The 21,448-nt window shown below is 32.1% G+C and overlaps 1 protein-coding gene across 1 annotated transcript; it reads right to left on the bottom strand.

Annotated features, from left to right (window-relative positions):
• Positions 1-468: 468 nt before the first annotated feature.
• Positions 469-16,551, bottom strand: LOC127704622 (uncharacterized). Its single transcript, XM_052208739.1, has 4 exons — positions 12,218-16,551; positions 8,340-8,569; positions 4,765-4,966; positions 469-3,690 (listed from the first exon to the last, which is right to left on the bottom strand). The coding sequence occupies exons 1-4, from the start codon at positions 12,438-12,440 to the stop codon at positions 737-739; spliced, it is 3,609 nt and encodes a 1,202-aa protein (XP_052064699.1). The 5' UTR covers positions 12,441-16,551; the 3' UTR covers positions 469-736.
• Between the last annotated feature and the right edge of the window lie 4,897 nt (positions 16,552-21,448).

Raw genomic sequence — 21,448 nt, 5'->3', positions numbered from 1 at the left:
CATTTATCATTATTATTACCAAACATGCTTAATTTTTAACATTTTTTGGCAAAAATTATGTTTTCAGTCAAGTGAATCTCCTTTATAAAAATAACAGTCAATCAGTACAGTCATGACATTTAATACCTCAAAAATATGCAAAACAACTAATCAAGAATAAAACTTAAATTCAACATGTGATTCTTTAAACACTGTATATTCATATTTAGTGTGTATAGTCATGACAGTATACCTTGTATATTAAACATAGAAAATGTACTATTTGTTCTATTCACGATTGTTCTACCCAGGCCTATTATACATGGAGCTTGAATATTGATAATAAAGATTTAAAGTCAGTTCTGTCGGTACATATTCATGGAATTTAATTTTATTATCGTTAGAAAGGTAACGCCTAACGGTCAGTGTTATTATTTTTTTCTGATTACCAGAATTATTAAAAACGGATATCTTCTGTGTATTTCTGTCTTCATGACTGGAACATGTCTGCATCATACTCATTCAAAAGTGAAATAATCTGTTTCAGGATATCATATTTGGAATTCAGATATCTCGCCTCATCCACATCACCCTTTTCTATATAATAGTTGCGTTGTTCCTCAATGGATTTCAAAGTTTCTGAAGATATAAGAAGAGACGAGTTTCCTTCGTTAACTTCTTCAATACTATCGACATGTATCCCATATATCTTGGTTATGTACTTGTGGCTGAATTTACAAGCTAAATGCAATGGTGTCTAACCAGCATTATTACGTAAATTGGGGTCTGATTTCTTCGAGGAAAGTATTGTTTTTACCAGTTCATAATCTCCATACCTACATGCTTTATGTAAAGGAGTTTCTCCTTCATTGTCTCGTGCATTCACATCTGCTCCATAACCAATTAGTAATTTGACTATCGACTTGCATTTCGTTGATATGTCCATGACAAACATAGGAGAGTTATTGATCTCGCGTTGGTTATATATCGAGAAGTTACATCTCTCACAAATTACATGAAGGGGAGTTTTTCCGGTGCTATCACACAATTTTAAGTTTGCTTTATTTTTAAGCAATATTTCAATGATATCGATATCTGGTCTAATTCTCCTCTCACAGGCGAAATGTAGAGGTGACCTGTTATGATAGTCTCGCATATTGACATTCGCTTTGTTGCTTATAAGAAATTCAATTAAAGAAAACGAAACATTTTGACAGGCTAAATGTAAAGGTGATACTCCATTATTGTCCGGTTTGGAGATGTCTAACTTATTTTGAATCAACAGACTTATAACAGATTTGTGATCTTCATTATCACGAGAAGATTCACAGGTTGCATGAAGTAATGATTGGCCAGTATCGGAGTATTGAAACACACCAATACCTTGAGACAGAAAATATTGAACTGTCTTTATATTTCCTCCTTTGCATGCTAAATACATAGACTCATTTATCAAACTATGGCCTTCTTCACCTAAAAGAAGATCTGCGTTTTTCATAAATATTTTTACAATGTCTGTGCAACCAAAAAACGAGGCCGTACGCATAGAAAACCACCTGTCAAAACAAGAAATTTGGTCGCTACATTTCTGTAATAACATCTGCATAATATTAACTTGGTTACTTGCGCAAGCAGCAGCCAAGGGTGAATTTACGCTTCTATCCCATTCATATATATCTGGATATATATCTGTATCGCTTTCCAGTAACATTTTCACAATCCCTGCATGTTCATTTTCACAAGCTATTAGCAGAGGCGATTTGCTGGGTATTGTTTTAAAAACCTCAACTTTGTTTTCTAGTAATACTCTAACTATATCAGCATAACCACCCTCGCATGCCAAACTCAAAGGAGTGTCATGGAATTTAGACCGACTGTTTACATCTGCATTGTTTTCAAGCAACAGTTTCACTACATCTAAATGGCCCGCTTTACATGCCATCTGGAGAGGACAATGATTCATCCAAATATCGGTGGCATTAACGTCAGCTTCATTCTGAAGTAGAAGTCTCACTATATTTATGTGTCCTTGCTCACATGCTATGCGTAACGGTGATACATAGTGTCGGTCAAATTTACAGACATCAACATTTTTAGCAAGAAGCAATTGCACAATAATATCATTTCCTGCTTGACATGCCATATGTAATGGAGATGATTCGTCTTCATGACACAAAGAAGGGTCGGCACCATGGTTTAATAAAATTTTGACAACATCATGAAATCCGCCTTTACAAGCTTTATATAAGGCTGATCTATCAAAGCTGTCTATATGATTTATATTACAATTCATTTTGATTAGGAAGTCAACAATATCAACATACCCCTCGGTAGCTGCTTCTATTAACGGAAACGTAATGTCCCTTACTCTACATTCATCGTTCGTATCGTCAATGTCAGATTCATCCCAAAAATGGACTTCCCCCACATCCAATTTTAAGCCATTCTTGTCAATTAGGTTGAACGAATCCTTCAAATCCTCGGCATTGTTGTTAAGATATCTTAGAAATTTTTCTCGAAATGATTTGTGGACTAATTGTTTATTATGTAGGGTGCTGTAGACATCCAGTTGTTTCAAATCGTCTACAAGTCTTTGAAAATAATCTTCTTCCATTTCTGCCGAAAGTACAACAAGGTCATCAGTGGGATTTGTTTCAATCGATTCAAATATATATCTATCGCCGATAAACTTTCCATTGGCAAATCTAATAAAACATTCTTTAAATGTCTGTGCGCATACAACGGATGCAATATCGTATATTTTGTCATGAATTATGCTGTACTTTGTTCCATTTTTCTTCAGAAACGTTCCCAATAATGTCGAAAATCCGTTTTCTAAAGATCGTCTTTCGAGTTCTCTTTCCAAATCAATGTTACAGTTTAAAGCGATAAGTTTTTTTCTTGATGTTATAGGACTCGTTTTCACTCTACTTTTAAGCCATTCCTCTTTAATTCCTTTCTCAAACAAAATACATAAAATTAAGGCACATAATTGGTAGTTTTTTCCCGATTCTATCATATATTCAATATCTTCTTTTATTGTTTTAATCGGTGATGTGAAGAGCAGTTTTAGTTTGTCAAATGACAAGTTTTTGGACATTTTACACAGTAGTGGGAAGAAGTCAAAATCGCACAAATGATCTATCACATGATTAATTTGTTCGCTTGTTAGATATTTCTGTATTATCAATTTTCTTTCATCTCCGAGAAGACAAAACGATTCAGATACAAGATTAACAGCATTTTCAGTAAATAGTGATAAACATTTGAACTGTGAGTCATTAAACACTTGAAGCCTACAGGAAATTAGAAGTTTTGCACTTATTGTTTCTTCTGTTTCGACGGAATATGATTGGAATACAGATTTTAACTTTTCTTTGAGGTCTTTCCATATATTTACAAACTGCACATTGATTGTTCCTTTACCACATATATCATCAATTACAAAAACCTGATTTCTAATTTTACTCTTATAACGAATTATATCCGAAGGCGCCGTTACAAATGATAAAGGTATTATATCAAAATTTTTCTGACGATGTAACTCTAAAGCAACATGGTGGATGAGAAATGATTTTCCTGTACCGGAACTCCCTGTTAAAACAGCTATATTACATTTTGAAAGCCACGACATTACATGTTCTGATGCTCTTGTTTCTACAAATGTCTCATCATCTCTTTCCCAGTCTCGAATGACATCTTCATGGTCATCTAAAAATTAAAAATATTACAAACAGATTAGAATAATGCAAATAATGGCATTTACTGTTTGACATTGCATTGGTGATACCATTAATGAATAATGTTGGAATTTGTTTCGTTTATCAAGATGTAATACATTAAATTGTCTTTGCTTGGGTTTCATATATAGGCACTAGCTACGATTACCCGCAAAAATGACAAATGACAAGGTTACAACCTAAAATCAAAGTATTAATCTTTAGTATTTAAGTTTAACCGACCTCTACAACCCCATTTTCATTTAAAAATTACATGATCTGTAAGTGTAAGCTTCTTACTTTTCAACAATACAAGTCATCTTCTTAATATTTTTCTAACATTAAAACAGAGCAATTTTTCCTCATTGGGTCTATTCAAAACTACTTGCCAATGCTTCAAAACTGTCTTTCACTTCCAACGCTACAAACACACCTTTCAATATTCTGATATCTAAATTCTACAACCTTAACTTCTAGTTTTATCTTTGGGACAAAGAACTTGAAATCTATGTCGCAATCCGATGCAACAACTTGACCTCCCATTATCAACCAATTCGTCAACACGACCTCCCTTTATTTACCATGATTACCATTCAAAATTGTACCCCTCAATACAATGAAACAGAAACTAGTTTTGCAGGTGTTCGAATTAAGCATTCAATGTTTTTACCTAGAAAAATCTTATGATACTGGATTTCCATTCGACAAAAAGCGTTTATTCATTTATCTTCATCGTTTATGCACAAGAACAAAAGATGTGAAAGCTAGATATATATATAAAAAAAAAATGCACCACAGTATAAATACTAAAAGGCATAAGGGGACTACACGTTTTAAGTTGTCAAATTTACTTTCAAATAGATGTCTTGCACATTCCAACATGACTTCCATGAATTGACATTCAAAAGTAAAATCCAGATCTCTTAGTTTGTATCTATCAACCTGGCCTCATTTATTCATTTATACAAATAACAGTTGCATATGCGTTCGCTGGAAATGCCTTTATCAGGACGCCAAAACCTAAACATTTGAAAGTGTTCCAAGGTACATAAATTACGATGTTTACCTCTCACATTCCCTAGTATCGTGACCTGCTGAGAAATTTCAATCTCTTTCTTTAGACTTTCCAAGGACTGTTTTAGGTCTCTGATTTCATCCTTTGAACTTTTGATTTCCAACATTATTTCGTGGCTGGTTTGATCTAGAGGTTTGGTTTTCAAGTTATCACATTCCAGCCGAAATTGATGCCCTCCTACTCGACCTATCGCCTGGAATGTATTTTATGTATTAAGAATTAAACAGGCAAGATTATAGAATAGAGGCATTAAGTTAAACTGTTTATGCAAATGCAAAAATGTAAGGGCTGCACTTAAAGACTTTCAAATAGTTCAGTTTTATAGAACATTCAACTGTAGAAATGAAAAAAATTGCGCAATCAGACTTTCCATGCTCAATGATAATCGTGAAGGAGTGAAGAAATGTTTGAACAAAATATTTGCCAATTCTGAAATATTATAAGGTTACCTTAAGCGATATGAATATGTTAAGTTAAGTCTGTTATCATTGTAACAGCATAAAAGCGGGAGGTTTGGCATGCCACAAAACCAGGTTCAACCCACCATTTTCTTTCTTAAAATGTCCTGTACAAAGTCAGGAAAATGGCCATTGTTATATTATAGTTCGTGTGAGTGTTACATTTTAATGTTGTGTTTTTGTTGTGTCGTTGTTCTCCTCTTATATTTGATGCGTTTCCCTCAGTTTTAGTTTGTAACCCGGATTTGTTTTCATCTCTATCGATTTATGAGTTTCGAACAGCGGTATACTACTGTTGCCTTTATTTAGTAACTTCTTATCTATATTGACATAAAAAATTAAACAATTAAACAAAACTCAGCTTCTTCCAGTTAATTATCGTAAGTATTAGTATAATTGATACATGAAAGTCATTTATTCTCATACTATAGAGCAACATGGACCCAAAGAATCTTCAGGAGTATTGTTCCAACAGACAAATATTTGTGAATTCGCAAAGGCATACATATTTGCTATGCATTATTAGTTGTCGTTGATACATCTCATTTCCCTGGAGATTATTTGGTGCACCCTCAGACATGGTCTATTGACTTTGAAATATTGCATACTAGTAATTTATATGTTTAAATTTACAATAACGTCAGTTTAAAGGGAACAGTTTGAGTGGTGATATTTAGTAAACAGTTGTGTTAGCATTGGTACATCTCCGCTCCATGAAGATAGTTTTCTCTTACACCTTCAGGTCAATCAATTCGTGTTGGTGCCTTAAAACTCTGTTGGATCAATTTTTTTGCAAGGAGAATACCCCTGTTAATGAAGTCAGGATAATGTTGAAATGCACGAGCTTAAAGTATCAACTGAGTTATGTAATACGATGAATGAAAGGGTATGCGACTGCTGAGAAATGGGAAGTTGACTTTTTGGATAGTTGAAATCTTTACGTTTGTCATAGATTCTACTTTGAAGTCGTCCATTCGTGTCAATGTCGAGGAAAAAAATCAAGATCATAAACGACCTTCTATTTTCAGTAGTCTTTTTAATCTTCATAGATATAAGAAGATGTGGTATGAGTGCCAATGAGACAACTCTCCATCCAAGTAAAAATTTATAAAAGTAAACCATTATAGGTCACAGTACGGTCTTCAACACGGAGCCTTGGCTCACACCGAACAGTAAGCTATAAAGGGTCCCAAAAAATTACTAGTGTAAAACCATTCAAACGGGAAAACCAACGGTCTAATCTATATAAAAAACGAGAAACGAGAAACACTTATGAACCACATCAACAAACGACAACTACTGGACATCAGATTCCTGACTTAGGACAGGTGCAAACAAATGCAGCTTAAGTTCACTAAGCTATATTAGAAGTAAGCACAGTGTCATTCATTAGAATGATGGTTATATTGGTTTACAGAACATCATCAAAATTCCTTTTGTCCTTGAGAAGGTTCTGTTTGGAATCTGCTTTGTATGAGTACAAAAACAACCTGGGCAGTAGTTCAAATTTTAAAACCGAATGTCTGCTGAAATGTCTTCAATTTAACAAATATGTTGTAGATCAAATAGATAGTAATTTTTCATTACGCTTCCCCATGATGTGAATGGCTTTGTTTAATGAGACGAAATAGTCTAATAAAAGTAGGACCATACACATATACATGCAGATAAGTTGTCAGAGATATTAAAAGATTTCTTTATAATAACCTTTTTCAATACCCTATCACTCAATTTTGAATTTCAATATTAGAAAAAGAAGTCGATGATGTTTCCATGGAATTAGTCAAAAGATATACCTTTATCATATGCATTATTTATTAATAACTCATTTGCCTGAGATTTAAACAGACTCCTTAATCAATTGTTTTCGAAATATATATAATAGATCAGACCTGAATCGCACAAAAATAAAATCTAACGATAGAATCGATCGTAAAGTCAGTTAGATGACAGGCAAATCTAATTTAAATTTGCCATTTGATTGGGGACTTTCCGTTTTGAATGTTCCCCGGAGTTCGTTATTTTTGTTATTTTACTTTTTTCAAAATAAACATCCTAATGATTGCTCTGCCAAGTAATGTCCTGTCGGGTTCAATGATTTTATTTGTGAGTAGTTTCGCTTACGCTTTAGTACTTCCGGGCATTGATAAGTATATTACATGAGAAAACTTCAAGTGGGCAAACAAACATAACAATGCGGGTATATTGGTTTTATTTATACAAGAGAACCATTTATATTGTAGTTCTATTTATAGGGGATAAATTTTGTCCCCGAGATGGTTTAAAATGAGAATTTGATACCAATTGATTCAATGATTTCAGAGGACTCAATTCTCAGTTTCTATATCAATGGACATGATCTATGAGATTATATATTCTGTTTTCAAAATCTTTAGACATTCATTTCCTAAGTGGTTTCAGAAGAGACATGGTAAATTTTATTATCTCCTAAAAGATGCTTTGTATTTATGTCAAGAGGTTCTTGGAAAATTTCTATTGTCGTAAAAAAATGTGGTTAAACAAAAAACCCTTCTCTCATAATAAACTCCTTAATGGAATAGAATGGTTGCACATAAGTTTTCTCCTGGACATTTGTCATCAAATTGTTTCTCGATAAAAAAAAAAGTATCAAAGACTTATAAATTTGTACACGTTTCGTCTATAGAGGACTAATCACTGGCAATATAAACAAGCCTGTCAGGACAATACTTCGCAGTGTTTATTTTCAAAACACTAAAATGTCAAGTCAAATACAAATTTCAAGTGCACTACAAAGCAGAAATGCCTTATACATTTGAACTGCTAATGGGTTCTTTGAGACTCACTGTCTTATATTTGAATTCGAGATTTGTATGAGTGCCATTTGAGTGATAAAGGCTCACTGGAACCACTTTAGTCAATCTTAAACGCAGTCCATAAAAATAGACATTGTCACTAATCTCAATTTTGATTTTCAACGATCCAAGAATTTTAAAAGGAAAATAATTTAAAAAAGGTAAACAAAGAACAGAAGTCAGATGTCTAATGATGAGATACATTTCTGGTCTATACATGTAGTTGATGTATATGATAATATGATAGATATATATACAGCATTACATTACATACATCCGTTACATCCTCCCAGTAAGTAATGAAGGAATCGTGGTCTATATTTGCATCATCCAGATGAGCCAGGCGATTTCTGTAAAACTTTATTCTAGCTAAATCAGCACCTAGTGTAGTCTCTGTAGCTGTTGGTAAACAATCAAAACCACCCATAGGAGGAATCATACGAGTCAGATTTCTAAGTAATGTTATCATCAAAGTGATGTCAAATGTTTTTGAATCAGGAACACCTAGAAATTATGACATATCGAAATAAATACTGCAGTATCCACTTTATATACTCACTTAAAGTTTTACTAAAGGGGCATTCATCGTAGATAAATTACTTACCATTACATAAATTAAATTCAAAAAATAAAAAAGCAATGAATGAGGTTGTTATATTTGATATATGCCTTTTTGTGCTTCTTTGTTAAATATTTGTTTGTTTTTATTATGATTAAATACTTGTGGTACTTGTACATCCTGTCATTATGTTATTGTTTATGATTATTCTCGTATACATCCCGTTATTGTGCTATTGTAAAACATGTATGTATGCTTGTCTTTCATTTTTGCTTTGTTTATATGCCTTTTTATGTTTCTTTGATACATATATGATGTGGCTCTGTACTTATATATCCCGTCATTGTGATATTGTACTATGGTAAATTTGTGTATTCTTGTCTTTAATAATTGCTAATATGCATGGTCTATATGCCATTTTGTGCTTCTTTGTTACATATTTGTTTGTTTTTTTTAGTGATTAAGATTATAACACAATGTTGACTGCTGTACCCCTGTTTTTGACATTTTTACCAATTATGTCTGTTTGTTTTGTTCACGCATCGTTGTCAATATAATGGAATTTGATGCGACTGTCATACAAGTGAGAGGTTTAGCTAGCTATAAAACCAGGTCCAATCCACCATTTTCTACATAAGAATATAACTGTACCAATTCAGGAATATGACAGTTGCTATCCATTCGTTTGATGTGTTTGTGCTTTTGATTTTGCCATTTGAGTAAGGACTTTCCTTTTTGAATTTTCCTAGGAGTTCAGTATTTTTGTGATTTTACTTTTTACTAGTTTAGCGTAATTACATCTTATTTATGTTTTTGCATTAACAAAATCATGGAAGTATATTACAAAACTAATCAAATTTAGCAATAAGGATAATATTTTGGTTATTGGAAACATAAAATGTAAATTCAGGCGCTCGTAGTTTACTGCTGTTAAAATCCGTAGATCCGATGAACGATTTGAATTAATGGTGGATAGACACATGTTTTACGAACGAAGTCTCTCCGAATATATATAAAGCGTGGAGACAGAAATGACAATATTGTTTAACTTGTGGAATTAACAGTTCATGCTGTCTGTTGGAAGTACCAAATATTTGTTTATTCCAGAAACAATATGAAGGTGTACAACTGTTGATTGTCAAAGTCCTGTATATGTGGTAGACTGTATTTTATAGGTTTTACAGTAATTGTGTATATTTTTATAGTTAGTTTATAGTGTTGTATTTTGTTTATTATATGACTTATATTGATTAATTGAAGGTATAAGTATATTTATTACAGATTGTAATTAATTGATATGTATATTTATTTGCTTAGTTTATTTTATTTGCTTATTTGACAGTTGGACTTATTGACAGACGACATTTTCTACTGGTTTGGGTAACTTTGGTTTCACTGTATTTTACTTCAAAGGATTTCTTTTCATGGTTCATTGGACCGCACACTTTCTTTATTTCTATTGGTCATTATGTTTTGGCGCTATATTTCTTTTGTTCTTTATGCTGGTCATCACGTTTTGATATAATGGTGGACATAGACATATGTGTTTGATATTGTTCTAAGTTTGAGTAATCTTTCTTAGTGTTCTATATTCTATAAACAGGTCAGTTATCTTTCTCTGTTACTAATTATATGTTAATAGTCCCGATATTTATTATTTTACCTAGAATGAATGTTAAGAATGAAAGGCCGATGCGTAAATGTTGAATGCAAGATGAATGCTTTAAAATGATATAAAATAGATAAAGTACATTAAAGTATTATCTGTTTGACTAAATTGTTTAAGAGACGTTATTTTCATATTTTCATAAATAAAGTACTTTTAACAAATTCGGTAAATAATTAATCTAATACACATAGTGACAGAATTCGAGTGTTCCGGAATGAATGCGTTAAATACTTTTAAAGGTGAAGATTAAACATAATAAAAGTTATGTGGTATTGATTGATTATTTTAACTAAGAGTACATATCGTAAACAGGTGGATTATTACAGTAAAGCATGGATTACAATTTGTTTATTTGTTATACGGTTATATTTTTAGTAATCCTGGGAAGATGTGATTAAATTCCAATTAGATAATTCAGGAGGCCTTTGCACCTCATGCGAGGTAAGATAAGTGTTATTTTTGTAATGTTCGTATATTTGTTCGTTGCTATTTTATGCCTACGGCATTTATACAGCATGCAGTTTTGCCTTTAGTTTTGTTGATTTGCTTATGTTAAAAATTGCGTTAACCGCTTTTGTCATTGTTCGTATATTAGACTTGTTTATATAATATGAGTCGTTAAGTGCATATGGACTAAACTTTGTCAGATACTTTCAACAATATAAGCATATTGTTGTAAATACATGCAGAACAGATTTATTTCTATTTCTATTAGTAAAACATTTGTTAATCATATTACATGGATAGAAACCTATGTACCAGATTATTTACTTGATAAACGGTCAGAATCTTACTATTGTATTCATTTTGCAGGGTATTGATTTAGTATTTGTTATTATCCTGATTTTATCAAGAAATAAAACGAATCCACCTCAGAAGAAAGTATTGTGTTTTATTAGCCCTAGAAAGTGCTACTACATATATGTACTTTTATCGCGAGTACTTATTTTCGCCAAATTAGTTTTGCTTATGAATGCACGTGAATCTAATTTTGCGATATTTCAAAAAATCTTAAAAAATTAAAAATTGGTTTAATATTTCAATGTTCAATAATCTAGTCTTTTTTTAAAAAAAAATATAAAAAATTTCTTACAAAGACTATTCAATGAAGTCTATTCATTAGAGGTTATTACCCGATTGATTTTTTTTGGATTTTTTTGTTATTGACTTTGGCTTGGGGCATTATCTATTACTGTTTATCTTTAAATAATTTTCTGAATGGATCACTGGTGTGATTTTAACAGTTGCACACTTTGATTCGGGTTATTGTAAGATAAACAAAGCAATCATGCATGTTCAGTTGAATATTCCGGTGATACGCATTCAATGGTATTTATTATGCATGTATAAACTGCATTTGTACTCGCGTGTTCTAATTTTCTCTCGAAAATATACCTGCCGCGACATTGTAGAAATAAAAACATGGCAAAAAAGTACATATACAGTAATTTTGTAGGGTAACATTAAAATCATGTATAAACAGTTATTGGATTCTGAGACAGTGATTACTTGCATTGACGAGTGTACTTTCTTTACAGGTAGATATTTGTAATTTCTGTATCTTTTCTTTAAATTGTTTCGTACGAGGGCGAGGTAGATCATAATAAATCATGTAGGAATTTGTTTAATTTTGTAAAAATACGCTTACCTTGTTTTGCATACCACTGCCACATAATCCTTTCTCTTATTTCAATATATCACACATCTTCACTTAAATGGTTTTTTTATACGGAAACACAAGCAGGGGAACAATTGTTTTCTATTAATTTCTCAACAATTTTTTAGCAAAGATACATGTATGAACATTCGATAAAGGATTCAGATGGACAATTGAATGTTCTCTTAGCACTAATTATACATCTATGTTATTACCTTAACGCATGGGGTTTAATTGTAAATTGATATCAAACAAGTCTGTGCTTACCTTGAGATGGCGGGAACAGAAGATCCCATTGTTTCTGACTAATTCTATGTTGCCTTTTAAGCTCATTTAGTTTGGTGTATTCTTTCTTCAATGAAGAATATAAACATTGCGGAGAAAATTCACGATCAAAACAGACTCTAACTGCACGTGGAGAAATTCCCGTAAGGAGCAGACTCATCCGTACATAATTTTCTTCCTCTACTGGCAGAATCGCAGTCGCCATTTTGTCGAGCTATCTTAATGAGGGATCGTAGCTGTATGTGTTCATGCATATAGTTCCGGATATATCGTCTGCATACAAAAAATCTTTGTCTTTAAACGATTGCAGTCATCATTTATTTCATTGTATTTTCCACATTTAAAAACATTCATTTGAAAGGTAGGTCAAAGTTATTCCTACGTACATATATTTTATTGTAACCTTGTACTTGTTTGCCAACATCAAACGGATGATTGGACAATCAAGTCTTGATATTTTTAAATTTTTAAATAGATCTGTATGTAGCTCTAAATTTAGCAACGATATTTAAACAAGTAGACCAATAATCAATAGAAAGACTTTGTTCTTCACTTTTTTGTCACACTGCTTTTGGTGTTCATATGAACAATTGGTTCGACATATCACTATAGAAGCCTTTATTACCCTTTTTATGTTTGAGGAATAAAAATTAAATCAGTATCATATTAAGATTTAAAAGTAGATATAATAGAAAAAGAGACAAAAACATTGGATTACAATTTCTCATAATGAAAAAAAAAAAAAAAAAAAAAAAAAAAAAAAAAAAAATCCGTCCTCGGTTTCATTTCAAACATATTTGTAAAGTTAAATATGACGTGTCCCCTTTTAACCATATTTGCTTGATTAACCAAAAAAAAAACAACAAAAAAACAATCAAACAACACTGTTATAATAGTACTTGTAAAACTTATAAGCACTGAGTCAATAGATTAGAAATCTATCCAAACTACTCTTGTCTGCATAGAGTCGCACATAATCGGTTTTAAAAAGTTAGTTCGATTCCAAGCGACGTGAAATAACAATTACGAAAATGAAAATACGTTTAAGATAATTCAGAAAAATACAAGAAGTAAATATGAACAGCAATGATCTACAATAGGCAAAAAAAAAAAAAAAAGGAAGAGCGAAATGGTTTGTTTACTCCTTATATGGATTAAATGAAAAAAAATTTGTTGCCATTTTTAGTGTTAACCTTAAATCTTTATAGTTATTATAGATATACCAAAAGTTTGAATAGCAATTAAAGACAAGACAAAGAAAAATATATATTTATTCCAAGTATAGGTATCCCGATGAGCAAAGTATTTTATAACAATGATATTTTCATAATTGAGAGATACAAATGATTTTGACAATCTTATATAAATATGAATATAATAAACTTTATTGTATGATCTTAAGCCTCGACCAGACCAGAGCCATACACATATGTGTTAAAACAGTAATTAAAAAGATTATGTAAAATGTTAACAGGAAAATTTTCCTACATGGGTTACAAATGAACATATCTGTATTATATGGATAGTTTTAGGAGCTCATAACATTATCAATATAAGTTCCAAAAAGTTTGAATACCACCAGGTTTCCCTGAACATGAAGTCAATTGAACTTAGCACTTTTGTTTTACACTTCATAATTTTTACAACTTATAAAAAACTTATCATAGAACTATTTTCTCAAAAGATTATAAAGGGGACGTTCACATATAAAATGTTGTTCATCTCCAACTTATCCAACATGCATGTTATACATAGCCTTTGTGATTTATCTATAAATCTTTTTACATATCAGAGTCTATGTTAGGAAGTATGCGCTTATTCTGATCTTGCATAGTGCTTACCTATTTTAAAATTACTTTTATTCAAAATATATTTATGAATTCATAGATATTTAATCAATAAATTAGGGGCCTCGGTGGCCAAGTGGTCTAATTAGTTTTACTACTGTAATCACTAGCCAGTCAACACTGAGGTTGTGAGTTCGAACCCCACTCCTGTGGGTGCACTCGACTCCAATCTTAATTGACTAGGATTGTCCGTTTTCCTTTCGAAGGTCGGTGGTTTTCTCCGGGCACTCAGGCTTCATCCACTAATACAAACTGGGCGCCACGAAATAGCCCAAAAGTGGCGCTTAAAAGTGGCGTTAAAACACCAACAATCAATCAATTAATAATTTAGCCAAGAATATTCAATCTAAACTCTTTCCAATGATCCAGAAAACATTCACAAAATGTGTCCTTAATTATTTTACATAATCGGCCAACACTGACATTTTAGTTTGATAAGCATAGTTCTTTCATTAACAAGAGTGCACACGCTGAAATGTCTCGCCTTCTTTACTAATCATTGATATTATGTTGATAGTCCTAAATATAAAGCTTTACTACAACTATCACATACACTTAACATGATCCAAGAAAATGAGGTCAAGGTCATATAAACCAAACAAGAAATACATGTACACCTTACAATCATTCAATACACTAAATATAGTTGACCTATTGTTTATAGTTTCTAAGATACAGACTTAACCAAGAAAACTAAACATTGACCAATGAACCAAGAAAATGAGGTCAAGGTCAGATGAACAATGCCAGGCAGACATGTACTACAGCTTGCAATCCTTCCATACAACAAATATAGTTGACCTATTGCTTATAGTATTAGAAAAACAGACCAAAACACAAAAACTTAACACTGAGCAATGAACCGTGAAAATGAGGTCAAGGTCAAATAAAACCTGCAAGACTGACAGGTACATAATAAAATATTTCCATACACCAAATATAGATGACCTATTGCATATAGTATTAGAAAAAAAGACCAAAACTCAAAAACTTAACTTTGACCACTGAACCATGAAAATGAGGTCAAGGTCAGAAGACACCTACCCGCTAGACATGTACACCTTACAATCATTCCATACACCAAATATAGTAGACCTATGGCATACTGTATAAGAAAAACAGACCAAAACACAAAAACTTAACAATAACCACTGAACCATGAAAATGAGGTCAAGGTCAGATGACACCTGCCAGTTGGACATGTACACCTTACAGTCCTTCCATACACCGAATATACTAAACCTATTGCTTATAGTATCTGAGATATGGACTTGACCACCAAAACTTAACCTTGTTCATTGATCCATGAAATGAGGTCGAGGTCAAGTGAAAACTGTGTGACGGGCATCAGGACCTTGCAAGGTACGCACATACCACATATAGTTGAACTATTGCATATAGTATTAGAAAAAAAGACCAAAACTCAAAAACTTAACTTTGACCACTGAACCATGAAAATGAGGTCAAGGTCAGATGACACCTGCCCGCTAGACATGTACACCTTACAATCATTCCATACACCAAATATAGTAGACCTATGGCATACTGTATAAGAAAAACAGACTAAAACACAAAAACTTAACAATAACCACTGAACCATGAAAATGAGGTCAAGGTCAGATGACACCTGCCAGTTGGACATGTACACCTTACAGTCCTTCCATACACCGAATATACTAGACCTATTGCTTATAGTATCTGAGATATGGACTTGACCACCAAAACTTAACCTTGTTCACTGATCCATGAAATGAGGTCGAGGTCAAGTGAAAACTGTCTGACGGGCATGAGGACCTTGCAAGGTACGCACATACCAAATATAGTTATCCTGTTACTTATAATAAGAGAGAATCTAACATTACAAAAAATCTTAACTTTTTTTCAAGTAGTCACTGAACCATGAAAATGAGGTCAAGGACATTGGACATGTGACTGACGGAAACTTCGTAACATGAGGCATCCATATACAAAGTATGAAGCATCCAGACCTTCCACCTTCTAAAATATAAAGCTTTTAAGAAGTTAGCTAACGCCGCCGCCGCCGCCGCCGCCGCCGCCGCCGCCGGATCACTATCCCTATGTCGAGCTTTCTGCGACAAAAGTCGCAGGCTCGACAAAAAGTTAAAACTTGAAAATCATATTGTAATGTTTTTCAGATGGAAATCGTTATTATAAATATATGCGTTACATAATAAACTTTTGTTTTATCCCACCTGTGAGCATATTTTAACACAGCCAATAAAATTATATATATATATATATATATATATAAGTAATCTTCAAAACTTTAGATAAATTAGCAGAATTAAGTGAGAGGTTTAGGCAGCTATAAATCCAGGTTTAATTCATCCTTTTCTACATAAGGAAACGACTGCACCAAGTCCGGAATATGATAGTTGTTTTACATTCGCTTGATGAGTCCGATATTTTTGTTGTTTTACTTTTTACTTGCATTTGTGTATTTCATAAAGTTGTTATGTGATATTTCCGATATGTAATTCGAGTAAAACTTTTCTAAAATGTAATCATTTTTCTATTAACATAAACATGAAGTAGTTGAAAATATTCCCATACATCACTGCTATACATTTAAAAAAAGGTTTAGTTATTTAAAACTATTTTAAAACTGGCATCTTGTTAGACATTTAGGCTTATAAACTGAGTTTTACTGTGCGTATTGCTGTGTGTTTGTATTTTCAATCTTGGCTAGAGGTATAGGTGGAAGGTTGAGATCTCAAAAACATGTTTAACCCCGCCACATTTATGCGCCTGTCCCAAGTCAGGAGCCTCTGGCCTTTGTTGCTCTTGTATGATTTTTAATTTTAGTTTCATTCATATATTTCGGAGTTATGTATGACGTCCTTTATCACTGAACTAGTACACATTTTTGTTTAGGGGCCAGCTGAAGCACGCTTCCGGATTCGGGATTTTCTCGCTGTATTGAAGACCCATCGGTTTCCTTCGGCTGTTTTCTGCTCTTTTTAGTCGGGTTGTTGTCTCTTTGACACATTCCCAATTTCTATTCTCAATTTCATGGTGACCCTATTTTTTACCACCAGTCATCCTTGAGGTATATAAATAAGGATATGCCATTACAATGATGAAACTAATTTTTAGGTAAAAATGTCGATTGATTCTAAAAAGACAAAAACATAACATGAATGAATTAATGAATACTTTATTTTCATTTTTTTTAAATGTTACAGATAACATTGTAACATAGGAACACGTGCAGACACATAATCGTTTTGTCCATTTTGTCTGATGGTCGATTGTTTATAATAACTTGTGAAGTAGAGGTTTTCATGGTGCCTATCTAATATTAGGAATATCGGACCATTGTTAATCTAAATAACGATATAATGCAAAACTGTCCCACTGTGACTGCAAAATAGACCCATCATTCATCCGATTCGAAACTTAGTATAATTCTATTGAATAATAATGTTAGTCGTTATCCCTTTCATTATCCTTTACAGTAACATTCATGCTGGAGCAGTTGTTAAGGACAATACATGTATATCTACAGATAAATCGCTAATATAAGTGCAATAGTATATCTTGGGTATGATAGGTCGTTGATACTAATTAGAACAAAAAAAACTAAATGAGCCTATAACACTCATGCTACGTACATTTATTTTCAAAGAGGAAATTGTGACAAAGTACTTATACTGTCCTACCCCCATGCAAATATATGCTTGTCTCTGCTGACAAACAATTAGGTTTTACAAAACATTATCTTTAAACACGTGTAAACATATATACATTCGTAGCAAATATATATAAAATTCGTAAAGGTTCCGCGGAACCCAGTGTCTCGCCTACTTTTGCTGTTAATCACAGGCTCAACAAAAATGAGGGAAAAAATTAATAAAAATATTCCTCTCTATACTATCTTTTGATTGTAAGTAGCTTCTGTCCAAGTTTGGTAAAAATCCAGGATAGTTTATGAATCTAATAAATGTTTTAAAAACTTAAACTGCAGACTGTATGTAATGTTAACTGGAAGAAAAACTAAGTCCATTTATAAGTAAAATACGGAAAAAATGGAACAAAATTTTAACAAAATTTCCTTCTAGATACTAGCTTTTGATCATAAACAAGCTACTGTCCAAGTTTGGTACAAATCCAGGATAGTTTAAGAAAGTTGTTAAAATTTTAAAAAACTTTAACCACAGAGTGAATGTAATGTAAACTGGCAGAAAAACTAAGTCCATTTATAAGTTAAATACAAATAAACTGGATTTTTTTTTTAAATTTACTTCTGGATACTATTTTATGATCATAAACCAGCTTCTGTCCAAGTTTGGTACAAATCCAGGATAGTTTAAGAAAGTTGTTAAAATTCTAAAAACTTTAACCACAGAGTGAATGTAATGTTAATTGGCAGAAAAACTAAGTCCATTTATAAGTAAAATACGGAAAAAATGGATTTTTTTTTTACAAATTTACTTCTGGATACTATCTTATGATCATAAACAAGCTTCTTTCCAAGTTTGGTAGAAATCCAGAATAGTTTAAGAAAGTTATTAAAAGTTCAAAAACTTTAACCACAGAGTGAATGTAATGTTTCCTGGCAGAAAAACTAAGTTCATTTATAAGTGAAATACGGAAAAAATGGATTTTTTTTTACAAAATTTACTTTTGAATATTATCTTATGATCATAAACAAGCTTCTGTCCAAGTTTGGTAGAAATCCAGGATAGTTTAAGAAAGTTATTAAAATTTCAAAAACTTTAACCACAGAGTGAATATTTGTGGACGCCGCCGACGACGACGCCGACGGAATGTAGGATCGCTATGTCTCGCTTTTTCGACAAAAGTCGAAGGCTCGACAATAACAATATTCTTTATATCTGAGAAAAACTGTCATGTATTATTTTTTTTCTGCCCTCGAATATAAAACTTTATCGTCTGTCGTAAAAACAATCTTTTGTCGTCAAATTTGTCGTACTAGGTTTCTTTATTTTCATTTCCACAAGCAACGTATATATATGATGGAATCTTCTTAGACTTGCAGTTTGTAACGGTGTCATTCTTTCCAAATCACAATAATCATAGTCAGCTCCTTTAGCTATCAACATCCTTACAATCTCAATACGACCGAAATGACAAGCAAAAAATATGGGTGACCGGCCCAAAATGTCAAAATAGTTATAATCTGCTCCTTGATCTAACAAACGCTTCACTATTTTTTCACTACCGTATGCACAAGCCATCATAAGCGGTGACATATCTTTATCGTCATATATATTAAAATTTGATCTATCTTTTACAAACAGTATAAAGTTATTTTCTATTATGTTCAACCTGAAAATGTAATCTGAAGGAACGCATATCATGAATTCGTTAAAAAATTTCCCTGAATTAAGCAATTTAAGTGATTTAACATTCCGTCCACATTTATTACAATCTGCTCCTTTGTTTAAAAGCACTCTAATTATTTCTTCATGTCTTTTTGCTCAGGAAATCCATACTGGTGACCTGCCATATTTGTCACATTTATTAAAATCTGCTCCTTTGTCTAACAACATCCTGATTATATCTGTACAACCATATTCACATGCAATTGATAGAGGTGACCTACCTTCTTTGTCGCATTTATTATAATCTGCCCCGCTGTATAACAATATCCTTACAATTTCTATATGACCATATGTACATGCAAGATATACTAGTGATCGGCCATAATTGTCATATTGGTAGCAATCGGCTTTTTTTTCTACAATCATCCTAACTATATCTGTATGCCCATGGGAAACAGAAACCCATAAAGGTGTCTGACCATCTTTATCACAGGTATAACAATCTGCTCCTTTGTCTAACATCATCCTGAATACTTCTGTATTACCTTGTTGGCATGCAAGGAATACAAGTGATTGGCCATTATTATCCCATTTATTATAATCTGCTCCCTTTTCTATCATTATTCTTACTATTTCTGTATGACCTTGTTTATAAGCCACCATTACCTGGGACTGACCATTTATGTCACATTTATCCAAATCTACTCCTTCGTTTAACAGCATAACATACTACTTCAACATAACCTTGTTCACATGCAACAAATAAAGGTGACTGATCAGTATTGTCACATATAGTAAAGTCTGCCCCGCTTTTTAAAAACATTCTTATTATTTCTGTGGGATAATATGTGAGTGCAAATATGAGGAGCGAATTGGTCATCTTTTCGCATTTAATATCTTCCACTGTTTTTTGTACTACCAATCCATCCCTTTTTCTATCAAAAATCTTACTAGTTCTGTGTGACTTTGTTCACAAGCAATTATAAACGGGGACTGACCATTTGGCCTACAGTGATTAATATCAGCACCGAGTTCACAACACCAATTGGTTAAAGAGATATCGCCATTTAAACAACATTGTAACAAGGGTGTATCTGTATTATATCTATCATTGGTATGCACCAATTGTTTCTGGTAAGATTTATCAAGGAAATTTAAATGACACAGGAACTGATCTTTGAATTCAGGAAGTTTCATATTGGTGTTACATACTACGCCTTGTACTTTTCCTTTTGACCAGTCATCAATTATCCTTCGGAAGTACAAATCGTAATATCTATTCGGTATAACGGTGATAAATTGGTCTATACATATGGCAAGCCGTTTATATATTTATTCAATTTCAAGATATCTTATAAAGTAAATAAGATATCTTATAAAGTAAATAAGATATCTTATAAAGTATATAAGATATCTTATAAAGTATATAAGATATCTTCTAATGTTTATAAGATATCTTCTTTAATTTGAATCTAATAAGATATCTTATTTATTTTATAAGATATCTTATTAACTTTTAAAGATATCTTGTATAGTTTATAAGATATCTTAAATCTTTTTAAAGATATATTTTAAGCAAATACTTTATAAGATATCTTTAAAAGGATATAAGATATCTTATTTACTTTATAAGATATCTTATTAACTATATCAGACATCTTATTAGTTATACAAGATATCTTATATGATTGATTTATCAGATATCTTATTTAGTTAATAAGATATCTTATTTAGTTAATAAGATATCTTTTTTAGTTTATCAGATATCTTATTAACTATATAAGATATCTTATTTAAAATAGCATTTGTAAATAAATTCGACAATGAACGCTCCCTCTTGAACTACGAGGCAGTAAATAGATCATGTGATCGCACTTTCAAAATGGCAGTTGAGAAGAGTCGGTTATTAATAAATATTCGAGATGTTAATATCCAGAAAGCATATGGGTGTATTAGAAATGACAAACTGCGACCTGAATTAATTCTTTGCATCGAGATTAATCACGCTACAGAAACGTTAGCTGTTTCAAAAAGTGTATATTTACTTTTGCAATCAG

This window comes from Mytilus californianus, unplaced genomic scaffold (genome assembly GCF_021869535.1).
Source record: "Mytilus californianus isolate M0D057914Y unplaced genomic scaffold, xbMytCali1.0.p SCAF_6, whole genome shotgun sequence".
In the NCBI taxonomy this organism is placed as follows: Eukaryota; Metazoa; Mollusca; class Bivalvia; order Mytilida; family Mytilidae; genus Mytilus; species Mytilus californianus.
This window is presented reverse-complemented; position numbering and strand designations above follow the sequence as displayed.

Excerpts from the sequence above, each read along its gene's own strand:
- LOC127704622 (XM_052208739.1), bottom strand. The coding sequence starts at position 12,440 with ATGGCGACTGCGATTCTGCCAGTAGAGGAAGAAAATTATGTACGGATG. Across the intron at positions 8,570-12,217 it reads TCTGTTCCCGCCATCTCAAG|GTGTTCCTGATTCAAAAACA; the intron begins GTAAGCACAGAC and ends CATAATTTCTAG. Across the intron at positions 4,967-8,339 it reads ACTGGGAGGATGTAACGGAT|GCGATAGGTCGAGTAGGAGG; the intron begins GTATGTAATGTA and ends AATACATTCCAG.